This window comes from Crinia signifera, chromosome 4 (assembly GCF_055691185.1).
Source record: "Crinia signifera chromosome 4, ASM5569118v1, whole genome shotgun sequence".
Lineage (NCBI taxonomy): Eukaryota > Metazoa > Chordata > Amphibia > Anura > Myobatrachidae > Crinia > Crinia signifera.
Window position 1 is genome coordinate 202,839,450 of NC_139220.1, and position 26,030 is coordinate 202,865,479.

At 44.0% G+C, this 26,030-nt stretch overlaps 1 protein-coding gene across 1 annotated transcript in view; it reads left to right on the forward strand.

The window, feature by feature from the left end:
* Positions 1-786: 786 nt before the first annotated feature.
* The window catches only part of CAMK1D (calcium/calmodulin dependent protein kinase ID), a 305,687-nt gene continuing 280,443 nt past the window's right edge, over positions 787-26,030 (forward strand). Inside the window, exon 1 of the mRNA XM_083183472.1 lies at positions 787-1,713. Coding sequence (XP_083039598.1) covers positions 1,622-1,713 — 92 coding nt within the window. The 5' untranslated portion in view covers positions 787-1,621. The remainder of the gene's footprint in view (positions 1,714-26,030) is intronic.

The following is a 26,030-nucleotide window of genomic DNA, read 5'->3' on the forward strand; positions in this document are numbered from 1 at the left end:
TCACACGCACCACCGCTGACATGCCGCCCCCCCCTGCGGACTTGCAGCGGCGCCCGTACCACCCCATCCCTGTAGACTGACTTGCCGGTTGCTGGCGCCCCCGGGGTGCTGCTTCCACTTTGGGTCTGCACTGTAATTCTGACAGAAAGCGTTATAGTTTGCAGGTGGGTGCCAAAAACCTTACCACTTGCCTTGTGTCTGGCTATTGGAGGGAGGGGAAGATAAAGTGTCAGAGGGAAATTAGTACCACCACCTCTCCACTACCACTTTAGGTCCTGGTGCAAGGTTAGGTTTTTAGCAAACTTTTCCGTTAAGTAACATATTGTTCGTGAAACGGAGCACATAACGCACATGCAGCTTCTGTTGATGTTCTACATAACATGACTTGCATCGCATGATAGATGTATGAGAACACATCTGTAGGTCACTATTTCCTTGTTTTGTTAGCACTGTTTTTATTGATTTAAATATTCCTTGTGACCAAATATAAAAAATGATTATTATTATTATTATCATTAATAATAATAATAATAATAATAAGTATAATACTGTGAGTGTGTAGTGATATGCACTTCCCCCTAGTGGTGATATGGCACACCATTGCACTGTAAGTAAATGACAGTGCAGCAGCAGAACTGTAAGCTGCAATGTGACAGGATGCCAGCACACACACATTACATACAGTATATACAGTATATCGTGTCATCTTTTAGCGCCAATTCTAAACATACAATGCAGCAGGCAGGCGGCTATGGGATCCGCTGTACCCTAAGCAGCCATGTCCCTGCTCCGTCCCCGTGCAGTAATGTAGCATTGGCAGGGATGCCGATCACTCTACCGACACTACCGCAATACAGACATTTGGTGTAGTCCCCCATGCTGGTTCCGGGGCTCCGGGCATCCCCGCTCCTAGGATGATAAATGCAGCTTCCAGGGCCCCGGCTCTCCTTTCCTCTAGTCCCCTCTCCCCGGGGGCTGTCTGCACGGGCTAGAGCCGCACTTGCACCGCCCCGGGGCATTTGCTGTAGCAGTGGGACGCTGGATCCGCCAGCGGGCAGGTCCAGCCCACAGGAAAGGAGTCTCCTTGACGTACGTGGAGTTTTGGTGCAATGCGAATTACGGTGTCTTCCAGGCATCATTAGTGAGTTCGGGCTGTCAGGCTGAGCAGCTCACACCTCTAGTGTGTGACATCCCCATAACAACAACGTGCAGCACACTGCTGCTCCTCTCCCCATCATCACACCGGCAGCAGTAGCAGTAGGGGGAGCCCAGCCCGCACCAGGCAGCAGCAGTACCACCCCCTGACTGTGTCTGATCACACAGCCTGCCATGCACTGCTGCTGTCTCTGCGTGTGAGTGACCGGGGTTTACCTGCTGCTGCTGCTCTGCCCTTCTCCTCCTCCCCGGTGCAGGGAAGGCGCATCCCGGGTGCAGGGCTGAGCACCACACAGCCAGCAGAGACGAACCCTGATCAATGTGACCGTGTAGAAGAGACACAAGCACCGGGGCTGATCAGCGCTGCTGCCTATCATCGCTCGGGGACTGAGGAAGTATTGGGAGAGGGACTGAGAGGAGGAAGGGGTGCACTCACTGCTGGGTACCTGCCACCCAACTTGTTGCCATGGCCCGGGAGAACGGGGAGAACAGCACCTCCTGGAAGAAACAGGTGGAGGACATCAAGAAGATCTTTGAATTCAGGGAGGTTCTTGGCTCGTAAGTGCTTTGTTCTTACTAGGGGCAGCGAGTGTTGCTGGGGGGCAGTGACCGGGCTGGGTGCTTATTGGGGAAGGGGGGAGATGACTTTATAATGTGTCATATGTAATAGAAGAGAAACTTGTTTCGTACTCCACTCCACACTACCCCAACCAGGTCATGTTTGCTGAGTTCTGTTTTGGTGGGTTAATATTTATCCCTTCTGCTACTACACACAGAGATCCTGAAAACATGACCCGTTGGTGGGAAAAAAAGGGTTAGAACCACTGGTCTATTGCATATCCTACAACATGACCCACGCCATTAGATACACAATGCTCTGCTCCTGGACTTCCTGCTTACTGTATGATTGCCATCACCTGTGATGAACTAGTTAATTGATGAGAAGATTGTTTTAAAACAGGTGGCAGCAATCATACATTAAGAGGGAAGTCCAGGAGCAGAGCATTTTATACTTAATGGAATAGGTCATATTGGAGGGTTTGATAATGTATAGATGCTTTGACACAGGACGGAGTACCAGAGTTATTAACTAAACACTATCCCTCTGAATATGAAGATTTCATTATGCTCTGAGAGATCTAAAATGATAATGTCAAATATGTATGCCCTATATGTGCATAGCGGTCGCATGGTTGTTTATACAGTAAGTACACTGACAGAAATGGTGACACCTACACTTAGTGACTCGGAACATAAAGTCAGTGACAAACATGGGCTCAAGTTTAGGTAAACCATTGGAGTTCGCTTTCACACCCCTATGCTGCCAAACCAACAACCTTCAGCTTTCCAAACATATGTTTAGACGTCAAGTGCTAATTTTCCAGATCTGTAATCAGTGGTCTGTAGCTGCACTGTACAGCACTAGCTAGAACATTGTTTTAATTCTGCATTATACACAAGTAAACAGGTGGGGAAACTATTTCAAGGAATGGAATTATCATGATACTACAAGAAACAAGTTACTTGTATTACTGTTATAGCATATAGTTATGTACTAAACCTTGAAGAGAGATTAAGTGCCTATGGGCCAATCAGCAACTGCCATGTCACAGACTGTGGGTGGGATGTACCAAGCAGCTGCGATGCTCACCGCATAGGTACTAACATATGCGGTGAGCAACGTAAAGGGCAGCTTTCCCGATAAGAGCTGCCTTTTGCGATCCCCACCGCTACTTGGACTTCCTCGTTTCTAACAGGGTAGTTCCTTTGCGCATGCTCAGAGATGCTGGCGGCCACAGGGCATACTGGGAGGGCTAGCCTAACCCCCGCAGCGAAGCCCTGCCGTGGCTTTAGTGCATTTCAAAATGTGGCAAAAACCCAGAAAACTTGTTTTTTTACTGCATTTTTTCTTTAGTACATTCTGTCGTGTGTATGAAAAATAGGCGTTGGTACTTTATCTCCATCCACTGTATCTCTCCCCAAAGCTTAGTATATATTTCTTTAGTTACTATAGGGGTATTTATCAAAGTATGGGGCTCGATGAAGCACTAGCCACTAAGCTTAAGGTGGGATGTATTAATATTCAGAGAGAGAAAACTGTGAGATAAAGTACTAGGCAATCAGCTTCTGTCTTACCTTTTACGGGCTGTTTGAAAAATGACAGGAGCTGATTGGCTAGTGCTTTATCTCTCGCCATGCTTTGAATGTTGTTGTTATTATATCTATTTTAGAATGTGTCCCATTTATAAGACAGAGGTTATTTGTAACAAATAAAAAGTATGTTTTATTATGTTTTCATGTTTTTTTTTGCCATGAAAAACCGTACACTGTGCACATTGAAATGTCTAATGATATAAGTAACAAAACTGAATGCTATAAATGACAAGTTCTAACAGTATATTTTTATTCCTATATTGCCACACCATTTCTGTGCACAGTTTAACGGTATGACTGGTGGTGCTAGAATGAGTCAAGATGAGAGAGAGAATTTAGAAGTCTGACAGTAGGAGTGCGTCTATAAAACTTTACTACCAGTATTTCATTTTTATTTTGGGAAACAATGACATTCTGTGGTGTGACCCAGGAGATAATGTTAAGTTTGGGTTTTTCCAATTGTAGATACAATTTTACAGTAGGTTGTTTGTAGTGAAACTGATCACTGTGTTATTGCTGTCATTTGACGAGCTGAAAGTTGTAACAGGTGCATTGCCTACAGAGAAAGCGAGATGTGCTGAGAATTAAATTAAATGAACAGAAAGCAGAAATGAAGCCCCTGGGAGCAATGCTTGCTTCTGGCTTTGCTTGTACAGGTGCCATGGAAATAAATACTTTGGTGTTTTTCCAAATCACTGGCTGGGATTATGAGGGCAAAAGGTATGTCTGATGCCTTTCTCTGGGAATATAAGAGTCATTACTCGGTGGCTGATGTTAACCTCTGGTCAGGGACTGTCAGTGCACGCTACTGGGGTTATGCGAGTCATCTGTGAACTGATTTATTTATTACATGTCTAACGATGTGCACGTTATGGTTCCAATGCTTTATAGAGACTTTGGGACATATGTTCTAAAATTCAGTGAAGTGCTGCCATTTTGTACAGCAGGGATTATCATTTTTACATGATCATCCCAATTATGTACATAATGTATCTTGCAGGTCCCTGTGAATTATGTGCTCAGGGGTACCAGTGAAGTCTTTCACATCTGTAAAGTGGTTTATGTCATCTGAAGATAGTGTAAACTAAAGTGTCGGATTGCAGTCCCCATTGACATTAATGGGGACCACAGTCTGTAGTGGCACTTAGCCTTTTGTAGGATATTTCTCTGAAATCTCTTGGTTTAGGTTCTTGTTACATAGCCAGGATACATACAATTTTATTGTGCAATATATGAAGTGAAAATTCACATTCACTAAAGTTTATCTTTTTTTGGTAGATTTTTTTTTTGTTTGTTTTTATTACCTTGGGTGTTACTATTATATAATTTGATATCGAGAAGATGTAGACTCTGTGTTGGGGCACTCTTGTATTGAATAAAAAAGTTTTTGAATTTTAATAATTGTAATCCTTACTCTCTCTCTCGAATAATGATTATAATTCGGACAAATACTGTGCAGCAACAATTAAATGCCCAGGTCTATGCATTGGATCAGTTTTGTGATTGTTTCTCATGATGCCTGTAGGTTGCTTTGAGCCAGCTATAAGTGACTATACTGTACCTGTATCTGTTTGACATCATACGTATTTGAAGAAATGGGAAACATCGCAACGTCTGGATCTTAATGTGCCCAGTTAGTATGGTTGGAGGATGATCCCATAAATGGTCAGATGTGACCTTTGTGTTAATGGGTTTTCTACCCACCCATTATAGAAAATAAGTGGTGTTTTTGGCCTACACATGCTGCAGCTAGATAGCACATTTGGCCTAAATGCATTTTTGGCATGTATTGGCACTATTTAGCCTCAGTCTGGCAGTAGGCCTACCAGCATGTGCAAATCTGAGACCGCTGTGAGAATTGATTGTTCAAATGAAGAACTTGACCTTGGTATGAATTTAATATTTTGCACCCTTTTGTAATTTTGCTGTAATGCATCGCTGCACCTTCTGCTCCTAAGTTAAGCCATGCATGGCATTCCCCTCCGTAAGCAGAATTGTGTATGCTGGTTGTGCAGGGATACATTACAAGATGTTCTCTCTATACGGTTGTTTATTCTACAGTGATCAGACTGTCATATCCATAGGCAACGATGTAACACCAGATCTGCCTGATTATATATAAGAATAAACAGAATTGATGGTAGAAATATACTTCGCATGACTGGTGGAGGGCATATACAAATAGTCATATAAAACTGCAGTTGTTAAGACTTTGAAAATGTGCCACTTTTTCCCCCATAGTTCAGTCAGTTTTGTATTACTCCCTTTTATGCAGCTTGTGGTTGGTTCTCCCCCCATATCTTGGTTTTCAGCTGGGACTGGGGTGCCCAGAATTTTTTTTTTTTTTTAGCAAACCATGGCTATTTAAAAAAACAAAACATTTTTGCATCCGAGATTGTGAAAACACAGGAATCCAAGAACTCATCCCATATACTGTGCATTTTTGCTCAATAGAAAGTAAATTTTACAGCACTGTGTGGACAGAAAAAAATCTTGAAGATGTCTTTTTTTTTTTTTTTCATGGCAAAATCAAATAAATTCCCCTTCAGGAAAAAGGAGTAATACGCTTAAAAGCAGACATACAGTAGGTGAGACACATTGAATGGGCTGTTGTGATCAGCATTGGAGAAGAGGCTTAAGATGGGTGCTGGAAGAGTTCAGGGAGGTGGCACTTATTGGCAGAGTGATGTGGGCAGGAGGGAGCATACATTGAAGTGAGGCTGGAGATTTAGCTACAAGAAAAGTGGTTCATAGTGGTAAGTGAAAAATGTATTCTGTATGGGTCAGGAAGCCAGTGAACCTTAATGCTTCACAGTTAGAATAAGTCCATCTGATGTATATAAATGCAGTAGAAAACGTGTGCTCTGAAATGGAAAACAATGTGAATACTTTGAGACATGCTTTTGACTTCTTCTACAAGATATGCATTATGAACGCATCTGATCACATATAAAATGTATATTCAACAAATTAGCAGAGCTGGATGCAAGTCAGTAGTAGTTGCATCTGCATTTCATGCACAAGACTACATGCTGATATTTGTCCCTGCCAGTGTGGCTCTGCACAGCATGGTGACGTCAGAGGTCACTCTGCGGCTGCGCAGCCCACACAGCGGCCCCGTCCTAGGCGCACTACCCTCCCGCCCTGATTACACTGCCTGCCCGCCCGGCTCCATCGCCCACCCGCCCGGCCGCACCGCACCACATTGTAAGTAAATATTTGGAGTGGCCGGGGCAGTTCTTGTATTCAGCATGACAATTCCGGGAATCCCGGGATTGGGCATCTTTCAATCCAGAATTCCGTGTACACATAGTTTTGGAAAGGTTCTCATTATTATTTGTAAGCTTTTACACCAGCAAAAAATATCCCTCGACAGGAATAATTATGCATATGAACAAATCTGCATAGCCTGTAAAATCAATCACATGTCCTCATTAAACATTGCATATTTGTGAATACCCCATCACCACCAGTCATACTAGTAAAGCCATACGTCTATATGTGACTGGGTACACATTAGATGACATTTTGGGGGCTATTTTGGTTCACTCTTTCAGACAAATTTCTTCTTAGATGGACAAAACCATGTGCACTGCAGGTGGGGCAGATGTTACTTGTGCAGAGAGAATTAGATTTGGGTGGGGTTTTACTTCAAAGTGAGATCTATATTGCAGTGTAAAAATAAAGCAGCCAGTATTTACCCTGCACAGAAACAAAATAACTCACCCAAATCTAATTCTCTCTGCACATTTTACATATGCCCCACCTGCAGTGCACATGGTTTTGACCATCTAAGAAGAAATTTGACAGAAAGAGTGAACCAAAATAAATCCCTTTGTACGATTTGACAGATTCCAATGGTTTGGATAGTCAAACCGGTCATTGCTGCTGACAGCGCGTGCTTCCGCACATCATCAGCGACCTCCTCCATTGTCCCAACATGCAGAACAGCGGGGGACATCGCTAACAAGGGTCATGCTGCGGGCATCTGCAAGTGTCACCCGCATTGGCCTCCTAGAGAGTACCCAACCTGAGACTCCACATCACCCACCATTACATGCACTTAGCTCTGTAACGTGCAGTTCAAAAACATGCAATCTGCATTTACAAAACTGCATCAGTCACTTTAAACTAGATTCAATGGTGACATGACACGTGATCTCCTGTCTAAAGCGACAGGGAATTACGGAGCAATATGCAATTGATATTTTTATTTGCACTGATCATGTCCAATAAGGTTTAGTTTAGCTGCAAATAGTGGGTAACCTGACCTAACTAAGAGGCGCTATGAAAAAAATCCTGTTTGCACGCTCAAAGGAGTGACCTTTCGCAGATTTCAGCTCGCACACCCCTGGGAAGGGTGTTAGCTGAAATGTCAGAGCAGGCAGCCTGACGCACCAAAACATAGCATCATTTGAATAGCTTCGCTGGACTCCCTCTAGTGGTTGCCGGTGGGCACAAACAATTGAATCTGGCCCTATGTGATTGTGCTTGTGTTTATACATATAATTATAATAATAAAAAAAAATATTCCTAAAAACCAGTCTGTCTGTAGCTTAATGTGGGTAGCTGTTTCAGCTTTTGCATCATTATTGGTCTGTTTTTAAGGTAGAATTTTGCTTTTCAGGGACTTAGTTAAACATATACTAGCAGTTGGGGCTTGAAATGAACAGATGTAGCAAGTTGGTGCTTTCACGGCACCTAGTACAGTCTGTGGTCATTACTGTAACCCTAGAAGCAGAGATTAAGCAAACAATATTTAACATTTTTAAGAGACGGAAATGAGTATGGTGCAAACAGCTTCTGTTTAACAGCTGCTGCTGTAACTCTTTCCCTACCAAAGATTTCGCACTTGATCTCCAACACATTTTTAGACAAAAAAGGTCTGTTTATATATCTACAGTATATTCAACAATAAGAATTTACAGAAAAGATAGACATGTATAATTCCTCGGTTGAAGAGGTTAATCAAGGACAGGTGCAAAGTAAAGAGATCTATATTATAGATATATTTTATAATAGCATTTGTTTCTAGGGCATATTGTTCATGCTTTGCCGCTGTAGTATTTTAGGTACTATTTCAGCTGCTCCAGTCTGTTGCTTTGTCAGAACCAGATTTCCTATCTACTGAAGCATCCCATGTTTATATTTGCCTGCACTTTGCACATCATGCTCTGTGTATCTGTAATTCACTCTGACTTCACTGAATTGCCTGGAGCTGACTAATCATTGCAGAAAAAAAGCAGGCATGCATCAAAACTAGTGTAGATGGTGGGGCTTGTTTTATGCTTCTGTTTTTTTGGTAGCAGATAAGCACATCCTCATTTCTGAGAGTTTTACTGGTGTCTTACTTAATCCCTACACACACGTATTGCAGTCAAATGCATACAATTCAGAACATTTACGCCGAAAATAAATAGGACTATATGTATGCTTATATATTGTATATTATACATGTTGTCAGTTAAAATAACGGAACATCATAACAAAAATGTCAGCGCTGGCGGCCGTGCGCGGATGAACTGAGCAACACTTGAATTGCCATATAGTGTCTGCCTGCGCACAAAAATCTTGAATTCCCCATACAGAGTTGAGGAACAATGTTAGACTTTTATTATATAGGAGATATATACTACACAGAACCCAATAATTCTACACGCACTAGTATTATAAATACAATGAACACCGGCAGTCTTACCACACAATCCTCAGAGGGTTAAGGGACAGCAATAAACCATAGAAAACACAATTGTGGTATGGCACCTAGAAATATTAAATAAAGTCCATATATATGGTGATCCAAATGTTCAGTGAAGCAGACAAGAAAATTTCATCCAATGACTTGTTATTTAGTCCTTCATACTTGTCATAGGCAAAACAGTAAGCGAGAAACATAACGCGTTTCATCGATAGTGACTTCATCAGGGGTATACTCAAGGTTCTTCTCAAAAAGAGTTTGACCTTCAACAAATATGTTAAAAGGGGAAGAGAAGTCCCGTCTAAAAATCTTTTATACCACTTCTCGTGTAATCTTTTTTTATTGATTTTCAAAAGGGGCAAACACATACAGAAAAACATTAAACAGAGCTTGTGATCATTTGACTGATCTCGACGTAGCGAGATATACAAATTTGCACTTAAACCAAATCACATTAGCATGTTCTAGTGTCTTCAAACATTATTACATCAGGGTGCAGATGGGGAGGGAAGAGAAGAGGGGAAGTGAGAGAGGGGGGGGGGGGTTGGGAGGGGTTGACCTTTCTCGCATGTGGGGTGCTCACTTGCTGTTTGTTCAATCTGAGTAAAGGGCTCTGTACTCTTGTGAAGTCTTATACTCCATCCATGGGAGCCATGTTGCCGTGAACTCTGTGTGTTTGTCCACTGATGACAGCATGATGTCCTCCATTGACATGAAGTGGTCGATTTTGGTAAACCAAGTTTTGCGTGTGGGTGGGATTGTCGACTTCCATAGGGTAGGGATGCAAACTCTTGCCGCATTGCCCAGGTGTTTGGATAGAGAAGTTTTATAAGTGGAGAGTGGTATGGGGGAAAGATTTAGTAGCCAGAAGGCGGGGTCGTCTGGGACTGGGGTGTGGAGAATTTTTTTTGAGGTCTTGATAACGTCTGTCCAGTAAGGGGTGATTAACGGGCATTCCCACCAGATGTGTAAGAGAGAGCCTGTATGCTTCTTACATCGCCAACATATTGGAGATATGCTGGGGTTCATGCGATGTAAGATAGAGGGATGTCTATACCATCTCATAATCAGTTTGTATTGGGTTTCCCTGGTTTGGATACATATCGAGCTAGTGTGGGCCTTAATGAAAATGGATTCCCATTCTTTATCTGATATGTTTATGTTGAGGTCTCTTTCCCATGCTCGCGTAAATGTTGTAGGGATGTCATTGTCCAAGTTTTGGAGGAGTTTATATAGCAGCGAGATAGTATGGGTTGGTTCTGAGGTGGATATACATAGTCTTTCAAACCCGGTCAGTTCGCGGGATGATGGGCGGGATCTGGAGCCTGATTGTATGAAATGTCTAACTTGTAGGAACTTCCAGAAGTCCCTCGATGGAACTTCCCATTTTCTTTGTATATCAGAAAAGGAACGGATACTGGTGCCTAGCATCATCTGGCCTACCCTGAAAAGTCCTTCTAGGGCCCATTTTGAGAAGTCCGAGATTATCAAACCAGGGAGGAACTCTGGGTTATTTAAAAAGGAGGTTAGTGGACCGAATTCGGAAGAAATGTGTGGGTTTTGTCGCAGCGATTTCCATGTTTTTAATGTGGAGGTGATTGTTGGGTGCGAAGCAGGCATGGTGGGGATTATGGGTAGCCATGGGAAAATTTCCGGGTAAAGGCCCATACACACCCCCTCCAGCTCCACCCATTGCTTGTTTCTGCGGTTTCTGGTCCAGTCTAGTATTCTATTTAGATGGATAGCGCTATAGTAGGTCTTAATGTCTGGAAGGCGGAACCCCCCCCTTTCTGTACTTCTGGTCAGAACCTCGCGCTTTACCCTGGGTTTTTTCCGCTGCCAAATAAATTGTTGGGTCAGGGTTCTAATGGTTTTGAACCATGTGTCTGGGACATAGATTGGAAGGGCTTGGAGTATGTAGAGTAGTTTGGGCAGAGAATTCATTTTAGTGACATTTATTCTCCCTAACCAGGATAATTGTTTGTTATACCACCTACTATAATCTGCTCGGAGCGTTGCAAGGAGAGGTTGGTAATTTAGGGCGTACAGCCGGGTTAAATCGCTAGGTAGGTTTATGCCTAAGTATGTGATGTGGGATGGTTGCCATGAGAATGGAAAAGAGTTCTTGAGCTGAGGGACCGAATTGGGGGGTATGGAAACGTTAAGGATGCTAGATTTGGACATGTTTACTTTAAAATCGGAGAGGAAGCCAAAACGCTCTAGTTCCTGTACGAAGTGGGGGAGTGAAGCTGCTGGTTGCGTAATTATTGCCAACAGGTCGTCAGCGAAAAGAGCTAATTTGTAGTCTTCCTCTCCCACTTGTATACCTGAAATGCTAGCGTTGGCTCTTATTGTCCTGGCCAGCGCTTCCATGCATAGTATAAAAATCAGGGGCGAGAGGGGGCAACCTTGTCTCGTTCCGTTGCTAATAGGGAAGGGGTCAGATAGAAAGCCATTCGTCCTCACTCTAGCTGTGGGCATATGGTAAAGGGCCAGGATTCTATGGAGGGATAGTGTGCCCAGTCCGATGTGCTCCAGCACAGTCTGCATGAAGCCCCAACACACCCTGTCAAATGCCTTCTCGGCATCTGTGGAGACTAGGATAGTGGGAATTTTGTGGTGAGAGGCAAGGTGAATCAGATTAAGGATTTTGGTGGTGTTGTCCTTTGCCTCACGGCCAGGAACAAATCCCACCTGATCGTTATGGATCAGAGCGGGGAGAAATTTATTTAGTCTGTTTGCCATCAGTTTTGCGAAAAGCTTGATGTCAACGTTCAGGAGTGATATGGGTCTGTAGCTGGAGCACATGGAGGGGTCCTTCCCTGGCTTCGGAATCACTGTTATGTGTGCTTCTAGGGATTGTTTAGAAAAGTGTGTCTCAGCCGATATGGTGTTGAAGGCATGTAGCAGTTTAGGTGCAAGTATATCTTTAAATGTTTTGTAATAGATTGCTGTGAACCCATCTGGGCCAGGGCTTTTGCCTAGGGGCATGGAGGATATGGCTGACTCCAGCTCTACCTGAGAGAATGGTTTCTCTAATAAGTTTCTATCAGAGGGAGATAGGGTGGGGAAGGCAGCCTTGGCTAAGTATTCTTTTGCCTGCAGCGTTTTATGTATCTGGTCTGCTGGGGTGGGTGCTTCATGGAGATTATATAAGGAGGAATAGTAGTTACGGAAACACGAAGCTATCTCTGGGGTCTTAAAGCAGAAAGTGTCTGCGTCTTTCTTTATCTTACTGATAAAGGAGGCAGCTCTCTGTGCTCTAAGGGCCTGTGCAAGTAGTCGACTGGGTTTGTTACCCCATTGGTAATGTCTGCTCTTGCACTTCCGCAACTCCAGTTTGGTGCGTTCTGTTAGTAATTTATTCAGACTGTTACGTGAGTCCAGTAGATCTGCTAGCAGTGAGGGTGAGGAACCTGATTTATGCATGGTTTCCAGCCTATGGATATTTTCTAGTAGTGCAGATACTCTGGCCGCTTTTTGCTTTTTCATATATGTGCCCAGCTGTATTAGTTTGCCTCTGATTACGCATTTGTGTGCCTCCCATAAAGTTATTTTTGAGATGTCTGCAGTGTCGTTCAGTTTGAAATATTCTGTCAGTGTGTTGTCTAGTTCTGATTTACAATATACATCTTGTAACAGTGCTTCGTTGATCCTCCACGTCCATTGGCCAGGGGCTTGAAAGTGAGATACTAAGGTTATTGAGACCGGGGCATGATCCGACCAAGTGATGGGGCCTATTGTTGCGTCTAAGAGTAGTGGGAGATGTCTGTGGCTTAGAAAAATGTAATCAAGTCTGGAATATGTCTGGTGAGGGTGGGAGTAGAACGAGTAGTCTCTGCCTGAGGGGTTTAGGGTCCTCCAGGAATCGGCTAATTGGAGGTCGTGGAGGAGTTTCTGGACTTTCCTATATTTGTGGTCTGGAAATCTACTGGCGCAGGTGGATGTGTCGATAGTTGGGTCTAAAGTCCAGTTGAGATCTCCTCCCAGGATTGTCGTACCCTCAAACAGTGAGTCCAAGTGTAGTAGGTGTGAGTGGAAAAATGAGACTTGGTCCTGGTTAGGGGCGTAAACTACTACAAAAGTATAGGCCTGGGTTGATATTTTGCATTTGATGAGGAGTACTCTACCAGGGACCGGTTTATGTATTGACACATCTGTTAGCTGGAGATGTTTAGAGAACAGGATTGCCACTCCTTTAGATTTACTGTTTGGGGTATTACTATAGTACACAGTAGGGAAGCGGTGGTTGGACAGTGATGGGTTTTTGGCCGAGAGTCTAAAGTGTGTTTCTTGGATCATCGCTATGTCAGCTCTCTCGGCCCATAGGGTCCTGAGTAAGCTACTCCTTTTCTCTGGGGTGTTGAGGCCTTTTGCGTTAATGGAGAGGATCTTCAATTTACCTGGTGTGGTCATATGTGGTTAAGTCAGGTGTGGTCTGCAATGTGTTTTGAAAGGTCAAGGATGGGGGTTGGAGACAGGGAAGAGGGAAAACATGGAAAAAAGAAATACATTTAAACATAATGTATAACAACCTTAACAATTGAAAAAGAAAAATCCCGCTGTGAGGCGACTGGCGGAGTAAGTCCGCCAGCGACTCAGAAGGCATTAGAGCCTAGTGCGGGTGTGGGGTGGAGGGAGTCACCGCTAACAAACATTTTGTAATCTCCCGGTAAGGAGATATAGGTGAGGGAGCAAGTGCATCTTATCCAGACCATTTATCTCTAGTTACAATCTATGAGTGGTTGCTGAGAGCGGGATTCCCCACAGCCACTCAATATGGCCTGGAAAGTTAACTGGGGGCTAGGGTGTAGTTTAATCGTAACAGGAATCCCGTAGGGGAGTCTCCTGTGTGGGGGAGAAGGAGTGGCTTGAACCGTTACTTCACATACCTTCTCTCTAACAACAGTAACTTGAATAAACGTGATATATAAGTATAAAGTCGAACTTGGTAGACTTTCGTGCCGGGTCTCTAGTGGGTGTATAGATGTGGCGGAACTCTGGGCGTAGCCTATGTTATCTCCGATCAGGTCAGTTCGTTAGCATTGACCCTGGTCGCTGACTATGGGGACCCAGCTTCGTGTTAAACTATGGTCTAACATCACGGTGTTTCTCTAAGTCTTTACTGGTCATGGGGTGAGATAACATTGCTTAAGCTGTTTTCTAAACCGCATGAATTTAAAAGTCCATAAACCCAATAGTATATATAAAATAAAAATAAAGAAAAAACAACAACCATATCCCTAGGGGTAAAACCCAGATAGAATTGCAACTAAATATTATAGTCACCAGTCCTGTATCTGGTCCCGTAGTAGGAGAGGTTCATAGTGTTGATCGACTGGTAGGTCTTCAGGTGGGGCTCGTGCTGGGGGGAGCTGGGCCCTGACCACGTTTCTTATTAGCATGGCACACTTCTTGCCAGGGGTGGCCGTGTCCTGGTTGTTGTAGTGGAGGGAGCTCCGGGTGGTTGAATTCCCAGTTGGGTATGTCTGGAATCGGTAGGCCTAAGGCTGAGCAGAACGTCGGGAGGTCAGAGAAGGAGTTTAGGGTGTGATTTCTTCCCGCGGAGGTCACTTGAAGGTTGAATGGGAAGCCCCACTTGTATTTCAGCTGTCGCTTGCGGAGTTCAGAGGTGAGTGGTCTCAGAGCCTTCCGTTGCTGAAGTGTGTGCCATGACAGATCTTGATAGATTTGAACAGTTGAACCGTTGAAATCAATTCCGTCTAGTTGGCGTGTCTTACGTACAATACTTTCTTTTTGCGAGAAGTAGTGCAGGCGACAGATCACGTCACGTGGGCGGTCAGACTGTGCTCCTCTGGGTCTTAGAGCCCGATGCGCTCTATCCAGAATTATGGATTCTGAGGGGTCATTTCCAAGAATTTCGTTGAAGATCTTGGTGAGAGCGTCTGTTAGACTTTCTTGGGTGACCTCTTCTGGCAGACCGCGGAGGCGGAGGTTGTTTCTTCTCCCTCTGTTGTCAAGATCTGTCAGGTGCATTTGTAGGGCCCGGATCTCTGCGGATTGGGCTGCTAGAGTCTCTGCAAGCGAGTTGCAGAATGTGACCGTTTCTCCTTGACTTTTTTCCAGAGTCACTGTACGCTGGGAGAGCTGGGACAGATCTTGTCGAACCGCTGCCATTTCTTGACGGACGGTGTCTTGGATGTCCTGCTTAGTTGGAAGGGTTCTCATATAGGACAGGGAGTTTCTAATTTCGGCTAGTTCCGTAACCAGCAATGAGGTCTGAAAATCTGGCGATGTGGTGGATGAGGTGTGGACAGGTGGATCTTCTGCAGGTTTAGCGGGGGTGGATTGCAGGAACGGTCTCATATCTGCTTGGGACATGGTTTCTTTAGGGAGAGGCGTATCACCCTTTTGCAGAGCCTTTTTGCCTTTGACCATAATTAGCCCCGAAATCCAGGTTAGAACCAATAGGAGGGCGGCTCGTGGGACTGGGAGGGTTGCTGTGAATGCACTTGCGTCAGTGTAGCATTATTCGTCGGGCGGTGACTCCCGGGGGCCTGGCTTCTAGGGAAGCATCCTCACTTGGGACGCATCTTTGGTAGGGGAACCTTAGTCACCTCTCTCCTCCTTCTGCATCTCAGGCTGTTACTAGTCGGTGGTAAGGGGTCGGTTTACCTTTCTCTCTTGTGTGTCCTCTTTGTCAGAATATAGCCCTTTTTTGATCAGTGCTTGCAGTTTGCAGCAGTGAACGCCAGGGGGCAGACTAGAATTACAAGTGAAAGGGAACAATTCAGCTGCTTATGCAAAAGCACAGGGGCCCACTTCCCCTCTGCTCTGTTGAAGAGGCAGGAATTGGAGAGTTACTGTCCCACTGTTGTAGGTGCTCAGTGCTGAGGGCTCTGGGGCAGGGGGTGAAAAGTGTTGCCCGTAGATGTTAGGGGGTTGGTGCTGTGGTGGCCTTGAACAAATGTTTAGTCCCTGCTGCTCCCCTGTATATATAATGGCAATCAGAGGGGTTTTTGTACTCCCTAGAAGGGGTGCTTGGTGAGGATCCTGGGGAGGGGGATCCAAAGGGAGATGGGGGATGGCTGTCCTGCCGTTTCTGTGAGGCTATGAGCTGGGGTGCTGGTGAGGGTGTCTACCCAAGATGGCGGCTGGAGGCTAGTGACGTCGCCCCCCTCTCTTCTCCCCCCACACCCACTGCTCTGTGCCTCCTCACTCACCCTCCGTTTGCTGGGTCCCAAGGTGGCTTCCTCTGTGCGTGGGTAAGGGCTCCGGCCGCCGGGCGGGCTGCCCGCTTCCCCGCTCCGGGTCCCCGCCGCGCCGGGCGGGCGTAGTGCGGGGGTCGTGGAGGATGGACTCTCTCCCCCTTGGCGTCTGGGGTAAGCGTCCTCTTGGGGGGATCGATGTGCTGGCTGTCGGGTGTTTCTGTGGCGCGGTTACCGCGCTCCCGGGCGTCACGCGGCGTCTCCCCCTGAAAATTTAGGCCCCGGCTTCTTCTCTGTGACCGGGCCGCAACCCGCGGGAGCGCTAAAAAGCACTCCCCGGCTCCGCGACTCCGATCACCGGCTGCCGGGGTCTCTGTGTAGCAGGTTGGGCTGATGGGGTGAGGAGTCTCTCGGTCTTGCACCGGTTTTTAGTTGAAAAACCCACACGCCGGGTCTGGAGCCCCCGCTGCGTGCGTCTGGTCAGGCTGCTCGCCAGGCCACGCCCCCTTATACCACTTCTCAACTGGACTTAGTGGAACATGATTTGGTCATGGAACATTAAATACGCACTAAAGTGCAATCACCCTCTGGGTTTTTGGAATATAGAATTCCTTCCCTGTGCAGTGTTAACAGTGAGGATCTCACAGCAAGAGCTGGATCTCCAACAAGGAACGACAGCAGTGTCTGCTTCACTGAACATTTGGATCACCATATATATGGACCTTATTTGATATTTCTAGGCTCCACACCACAATTGTGTAATATATATGTGTGTGTGTGTGTGTGTGTGTACAGGGTACATAACCACATAGCTGCAACAGCAGAGGACACTGGAATAGGTATCAACATTGGCAGAAAACTGCAGGATTTGGTGCTACCAAGGATAATTTGAGTAGGAGAAGGAAAAGCACATGAGGGTAGAGGGCCCTGCTTGTGACAGCTTACATCCGGTATGTATGCATATGTAAGAAAAAATGCACACATTTACTAAAGTTGCAACATCATCATTAAGTTGCTGCAGTCCCACAAAGAGCTCGTTAAAACTTGCTTCCAGCTGGTCATAACCAGAAAGACTTTGGCATACCACCAATTGTAGAAATAAAGGGCGAGATTCTCTATTACAGAAATGCGGTAAAAACCCCGTTATCGGGGTTTTTACCGCATTTCTGTATCCTCTAATGTCCCTCCGCAGTGTCACCGCTGCGGAGGGAATCGCCAGCAAAAGCTGGCGGTTCCCTGCAGAAGCCTATGGGCTTCTTACCGCAGCGGTGTGTGAGGGATCCGTCACGGATCCCTCCCAGCATGCCCTGCGGCCGGCGCGTCAGTCTGCGCATGCGCAGACGGACTCCCGGGTCATAGACCCGGAAGTCCAGCAACGGCGCCGCATTCCAAGGGACAGCTCTTACCGTTAATGACCGCATATTTTAGAGAATATGCGGTCATTAGAAATGCGGTGGCTGGCGAAGAGGGCTGCGGATTTTAGAGAATCCCGCCCAAAGTATCTTTGAGGAAGGTTTGGAGTATGATAGGTCGGCCATAAACAATAAGTTAACAAGTTGAAAAGGTTGACACACACATGATCAACACATGTTTTATAATGTTTTTTTTCAGGATTTTTTTATCGTTGCTCCATTTACTATCCAAGTGACAAAAGCCCAGGGAACACGTTTCTACAAATTTGGGTAATGTGGTTGAACATACAAAATGACATCCAAAAAATGGTACTTGTGTATTAGCACGGCGCCCAATTAGCATACGTATGGTAGCGTAGTGAAATCGCATCGCATGGCACAAATACGATCTCACTAGTTAATATAGTACTTATATATTATCACGGCGCCCGTTACGCAGTTAGCATAGCTGCGCTGTCAGAATCAGCGTAGGCAGCGTAAATAGCGTAGTCAGTCAGAAGTAGCGTAGTGTTCCCGCTCCCTGTCAGATTCAGTCAGAGGTGAAGATGTGTGATATGTGATGCAATGGGATTTAGCTCACCCCCACTATCCATGGCAGCCTGAAGCGTGGCAAGCGGACGCGTTACACGTTCTCCTGACCTTTTCATACCCCCACTATCCACGTCGGCGTGGAGTTGATTTTATTAAGTGTGGCGAGTTCAGTGAGCCACCGAGCCCGAAGCGTGGCGAGCGGACATGGATTACTTTACATGTATTCCGCATCCCCTCGTGGGGCTCACCACACTTTATAAAATCAACAACGTGCCGACGTGGATAGTCGGGGTATGAAAAGGTCGGGAGGACAAGTTCTGCGGGGCTCGCCACGCTTCGAGGTGACGTGGATAGTGGGGGTGAGCTAAATCCCATTGCTTCACATACACATGTACACTGGGGGTGTTGTGCTAAATCGCAACGCACAAAAAATCGCATGCGATCGCATTCGATTCTGCAGGGGATGTGATGCGGTCAGGGTGCAGTGAATAAATTAAATAGTGAGATCGCATCACATTCATCGCACGGCACGAAAACATGCCATGCGATGCGATTTCACTATGCAGAATAGCCCACTAAGCAAATTGCGTAGTGTGCGCCATGCTAATACACACGTACCAAAAAAACTTTGTCGACCTTTTAACCATGGCAATCTATTGTACATTTTGACCTGTTGACTAAAGGTGCCCATACACGTTACAATTATTGTATACAATATCGCTTCTCGGTTTTGCAATGAGATCTAGTACAAAAAGTTAAACCGAGATGCGATGTTGTATACAATAATTGTAACGTGTATGGACACCTTGACACAAATCTGTTAATCCACAGACTGAATGGTTACTACCATTGGAATGGCAGTTGGGTCCATGCTGCCATTACATCCGCAATCTGGTTGTGCTCAGTACCATTAGATTGGGTTGTGTCTGCGCACTGAGTTGTGTGGTTGGAGCTAGCTCCAGCACTGTCAGGTGACCAATCTGAAAGTGGTCTACAGAGTATAGATGGGTGTGCTGCGCTCCACTCATAGAAAAAGAAAGTACGGATGCAAAGCATTATTGATCCTTTGCATCCATACTTTCACTACCAGGCCATAAACACCATTAACATCAATTGCTACCATCTAGAAGTGTCCATCTATACTTTGTGCTAAGTAGCATGGGCCAGATGTTCTAAGCTCAAAAGTGATAAAATGGAGAGTCATAAACCACCAGCCAATCCGCTCCTAACTGCCATGTCACATGCTGTGTTTGTTTGAGAAATGACAGGTAGGGGCTGATTTTTTTTTTTTTTTTTTTTGTGGTTTATCACTCTCCATTTTGTCTCTTCAATTATGTCATATTGCTATCATGTGAATACAAGCACTTTATTTCGACGATTGTGCTGGTCTTTTTCTGATTTACAGCATGCTGGAATCTAATATATCTGCCAGTGTAAAAACTAGAAAACCGATACTTGCATGAAGTCCTTAAAAACCTGTTTATTAATCCATAGGAATAAGAAAGAAATGAGTGCATACCAGCGAAACCTCATGGCTGTATAGTAAACAGAATTCCCAATATTTTTCAGATAACAGTCTGGTAACCAGCTCCTCCGTCATGGGCACAAGTTAATATGCATTATACTTGAAATGCATAGAATAATCTGACAGCACAAGTAACCACGCTGCATACACCATTAAAAGATAACAGAATCAGCACCATCTGTATATAATTTACCTGGCATCTGATTTTTCTCCAACACATCACTGGTTTGATGCACTTCTTCCCAGAAGTGCATCAAACTGGAACCTATCTGCTATTAGTCTTGCTGTTTGTCAACTTCAGACTCTTACCGGGAATCTCATGCTAAGCACGTAATACCAGAACTATGTCACCATAGCATCACAAACATACAAAATACACAATCAGATAATGTAGAAACCACAATATATCTATAGAAATATATGGCAACTACATTTATGGTAAGTACATTTGACTGTTCTCTTCAGCTGTAAATAATAATTCTCAAAAAGATAATGGTTCTTATGCAGAATGTTTAACATTAAAATACAAAATTGTACAGGAGGGCTCTCACAATGGAGGTGATTACTTGTCTAATGACACCCATCCCCTGGTATGTTCGTATAGAGACTAGAAATAATTTACCACCGTGAAGTCCTGCCCTGTGCAAAGCTGTGAAAGGCTTGCGGAAATATTGCAGATGAACGATTACCTGCAAATGCACATTCGCAACTCACTCACCATCTAATTATTTTTCCATTGTGTGCAGTTCAGGACCTACTCGGTGAGTGTGATAGAAATACGCTGATTGGGGCCAGAGCTGACGTCACACACCCTCCCTGAAACCACTTGGGCATGCCTGCATTTCCCCCTGACAGCCTGGTTACCATGCCCAAGTGCCACCTTTCTGTCAATTGGCTTGCAAATAGCTTGCATGACACTGGATATTATAGCTGGATGGCCTCAACTGTGCGTGCTCCGATCCAAATTCACAGCTAAGCTATCCGGTCTGAAAACCCCCCATATTACTTAATAAATGTGCTTGCTCCAGACCTATGTAATTGCATTTAAAACCCTGTCCCATCATTATGGGACTCCCTGTATATGTGAGTGGTTCAGGGCCATTGACCACCATCAGGAGGGTGGGTGTGGTGCTGTGAGTGATCATGCGTCTATTGTGAAACCGGAGGGAACTTCTGCCCCATTTAATTTCTCATCTAGTATATACTAGATGAGACATGAAGAGTTCAATCCATTTTTTTTTAAACCATTTGAGTGTACACTCAATAAAGTTAATGATGCGTGCTCTCGTGTATCATTGATGACCCCCGTTTGCTTTGCTGAACATGCACGTCAACTTGATTGGCTATATTGCCAAGGACCCGCATTTTCAGTGGATCCCAGTGACATCAATGAATGATAATGTTTACCACAATCGTTCAGTGTGTGACAGTGCCCTTAGTTGTCTAGTGTGTATGGAGCTTTTGACCAATGATGTGGGTGTGGCCAGTACTATGTGGAGTGTACACCCACTATACAAGGGCTGGCCATCCTGTGGATCTTCAGCTGTTGTGAAAATACACATCCCAACATACCCTGCCACAGTATTGCTATTCGGGCATGCTAAGAATGTGGCAGGGCATGTTGGGATGTGTAGTTTCACAACAGCTGTAGAGCCGCAAATTGCCCAGGCCTGTTCTTACACCATTGGCTCCAATATCTCTTTAAATCTGTAAAAGTAGAAAGATTGCATCATTTTGACAGGAAAATTAAAAACTAATTTTAATACTGATTTAGGGCTGTTTGGCTGGAGGCTGGTCCTACATGAACTGTTATGATGCTGGGCTTATTTTGTCTGGAGACCAGTCTCCTCAGTTTCATTGTTAATCTGGTCAGAGTTTAAACACTGGATTAGTACAACATAAAACAAATATACTGAATAATACATTGTGTTGTAATACGTCTTTAGAGAGAGATTACAACATATATTATAATGTAGGTGCAATTAGAGAAAATGTTTTATTTTCTTCAGTGCCAGAGGAAAAAGGGAGTGATTTGTTGGTGTGAATACATTTGTGTTTACTTTATTTTGTTCTTGCTTATCAGCATTTGCATACCTAAATGTCGTCTTACACCACTGTCAGGTGAGACTTAAGCAATTAACCATTCTAATTCAAAAGATAATTTATTACCAAGCAATAAAATCAGAAACTGCTGGAGGGGTGATCCTGATGCAATTAAATGTATAATTTATTGATAAATTTTACAGTGCTTCAAACAATTTAAACAATATTTATAATTAACAAAATGTATTAATAATCGAGACCTTTATGTAACTCCTGAACAACATACTGATTTACTTTTGCACAAAAACGTATGTATGTATGTATGTATGTATGTATGTATGTATGTATGTGTATGTCCTTTCTGAGGATACCCTTTGAGGAAGGTGCACGAGTACCGAAACAGCCCTTCAGGGTGATGATCGGTTCACGGATGCTATGGCTGTCTTCAGCTGCTGCCCGATGCTAAGTATTTAATGGCTTCATAACCATCCTTTTATATTTACTAATGAATACATTTTTAATTGATTGGATGTGCTGATCCCTGCTCCATGGTTTTTCTCTTGATCTACCCATGTGAAAAAATAAATAAATATATATCTATATATAACACACACACAACAATAGTGGAAGACAGCCAAATATCTCCTTAATTGAGAAGAATAACCTATACCAGTGGTTCCCAAAGTTTTTTTTAATCATGGCACCCTAAAGTATGAGAATTTTTTTTCACGGCACCCCTAGAAAAAAAATTGTGTTTACTGTATGTGTCATACTCAAGCTTGGCACACAATGGGTGATATATTGTTAATGATATGGACCATATTTATATCTTTAGCAATATAATTTGCATATCGTACAGTGTGCATATCGTACAGTGTGTCGTCTGTAAATGCAGCTCAATCTGACAATATTGTCAGCGACTGCATGTACAGAGGGGAAGGGGGGGTGCGGGTGACGTTAATGACAGAAATCGTGAACAATATCGGTAAGTGTGTGTCTCTCGTAGCACCGCTAATATAGTTAATTATATGCTAGTGTATACCCAGCATTGGGTTCAGATTTGCAATGTGGGACAGGACTCACTTCTGTTTGTCCACATAGTTTAAGATTGACCACTACTAGTCCAGCACTGGCATTGCCTATCACATTGACTATAAATAATTTGCATTTGTGCTAGACCGCCAGCCCAAGGCACCCCTGCACCCAGGGTGCCTAGGCACACAGTTTGGGAATCACTGACCTATACGGCTATGGATAGTCCATATCCTGTATGGTTAATAATGGTCCATAACAATAGTACAAGTGGGTTCATCCAGAAGTTTTATTTTATCGGATTGAATTCATACATATGGAACATAAGTGAAATGACCAACACGTTTAGTCTTTAATCAAGACTTCATCAGGGGTATGTTTCTTCCAAACAAGAAATAGAAGTGTCTCCAGTCACTATATTGGAGTCAAATTGACAAAAAATTATCATAAATACCTAATGTATTGAAAGTGAATCAAAAAGAAAAAGTGACAAGTTCACTATGAGTGCCTACCAGTATCTGTAAGATTCAGGTGGATAATCAATATTTATCCAATGAACGTGTTTAGACAAAGCGATCCTCAATTTGCCACACTTCTATGAAACCTGTCTGCAAAATAAATGCAGCCAGTCATTATTAACCATACATCTATGGACTATCAATAACAGTAGTGTAGGTTATTCTCAGTTAAGGAGATATTTGGCGCTCTTTCACTGTTGTGTATGCCTGCTCTTGTACGGTTCCCCACCTTCAGAGAATCCAAGTGGATCAGCCGCCTTTGTACATATCTGTATTTTATGCTATGAATTGAGCTTGATTAAGAGTATTGTCTGATATACATTCGCTGAGTTGAGAGTGAATAGGTAGACATGCAAAAGGTCAACATGTCAGTGGTCGACACACAGACACACATGAAAAAGTCTTTAGGAATCCTTTTATTTTATTTTTTGGGGGACTTCTTCTTCATACTTTACCATCAACTTGGACTCTGATGTGAGCGATTAAAGTGCCTCATCCACCCACGTAGGGCACTGAAAAACTTGACTGTCCCCCTTAATGGGACAGTTGGGAGCTATGTATATGGAGCAACACCACATTTATGAGAGCAGCTACAGTCAAGTAATTGACCTTAGAGTGTTATTTATCAGTGATATTTGTAGTAATAAAGGCCCATACACATGGGACATCTGTGCCCTAGAAGAAGAGCACTTGGATGCTCGAAACGCATTAGCAGTTACTGACATCATCTGTACGTGTGGACTGAGCTAAGCTTTTTGGAGCCAGGCAGGGTGCACTTCCGGACTGCATCCCTGCCCCCACACTATCCCTTGCTGGCTCCAAAAACCCTTAGGGGTAAGAATCCACACAAGCCATTTTTCTATGTATGTTTATTTGTTTATTAAATTTGTCACATACACAAAACGCCAATCCAGTATTCTACGGTCTGAGGGAGACCTAAGTGACAAATCTAAGGCAGCCTTATAAGAGGGTAGCGCAGGACATTATCAATCCAAACACATTTACAAACATGGGACATGTCTAGATCGCTTAGAAATTAAGCATGCATCCCCCCGCGTGTACATCCCATAGCGATGGCTATGTGTATGAGCCCTCACTGGCTCCTATGGAGAGTGCATGCAGATCATCTAGCAAGTATAGAAAACACAGGGTTAGCATGGATTGTTCAGCACATATTGGTCTATATAGTGTGTATAGGGCGATGTGTGCTAAGTGATCTGTGCTAACTACATCGCTAAGCAAAGTCCCGGCACATCGCCCCGTGTGTATGGGCCTTTAAGGAAATGTTTATCAGGTATACGTATTCCTCCAGTTTCACTCCTGTTTATTATCATTGGTGTTCTAGTCACTGCACACCCAATGCAGCAGTTTAGATGATGCTGTACTTTTGGTTCATACCCAGCCAAACTCTGTTACCTGCGTCAGCAGAAAAATCTGTAAGGGATGAGCACTGAATCTGACACTCTGAGCGTGAGCTGTGAACAATCCGTCTTATCATTTAATTTAGGAGATTGCAATATGCATGTGACTAATGCAAAGTAACATAATTTACAAACTATTATCACAAAATAAATATTAAACAGTGTTAAATATGTAATTGTTGTAAGTGGTACAATTTTATGGAAGTGTTTAAAATGTATTGGGATTTTCGTGCATTTTCTGAGCGATTTCACTAAACCACTCTGAAAATGCATGTAAATCGTTGTGCGTGTGTGTAACCCACACAGTGATTTAAATGCCCGGCCCCACCGGTCTGAAACCGGCGGCAATTAATAACCTTTTAATAATTATTAATCAGTCGGGGCCAGTGTTCTCAATGGAGAACACTGACCTTGACACAGCGCTCGGCACACAGCGCTGTGTGCTGAGAGAGCCTGAGTGTTCTGAACGAAGCGGCATCGCTCATCGGCCTGTGTGTAGGGCCCTTATTTTTTATTCTATTCCAGTTTTTCTTTCAGTTTATGATATTGTGCATTCTAACAGGAATGACCATTTTAGATTCGGAGACTGAGTTCCAGTTTATTCATCAGGTAGAGGAAGTTTAATGTACTTGTATACACTTCACAGTATATTGCAGTATATAGAAAAGGCTTTGTATTTCTGAGCTGGATAATCTACATGAAACTGCTTAGTGTAAAAGCCCATACACATATAAAGTTTTGTCTTTTGAGCTGTTTTCAGCTCGAAAAAGCTGCCAAGTGTGTACAGGGCAGCGATTTGTGATGAGCTATGATGTGTGCTCCTGCATCATCAATGGCCAAGCTGCTCATCTGGTGGTATTAATAGCAAATGAGCGGTGGAGTGGGCAGCTTTCCATAGTGTCCTGCTATGGAAAGTCGTCCATCCCCGAGAAAATTGTTTGTATGCACTGAGCGTTTTCAGACCAGTGATTTCCCCCCCCCCCGCCCCCCCCCCCCCCCCCATCATCTGTCAGAATACACACTGGGCAAAATCACCCAGTGTGTATGGACCTTTAGTTAACTATTGTAGCCTCCTGTTTCTACTGCATACAGGGTTACGGTATAAATGGTAGACAATGTCTAGGTTGACAGTCACTAGGTTGACCACTAATGATTGTCTGTGACCAGGTCAATACGTTGAAATGGTACCAATACCCAAGGTCACATCTACAACTCACATCTACCTTATTCATGTTGATCATATATATGTCGACCATAAGATTGTGTTGACCTTTTGACTATGTCAACACAAGCTTATGATCGACTATGTTGACCTAGGCACTGTCGACCATTAGTGGTCGACCTAGTGACTGTTGACATAGACATTGTCTAC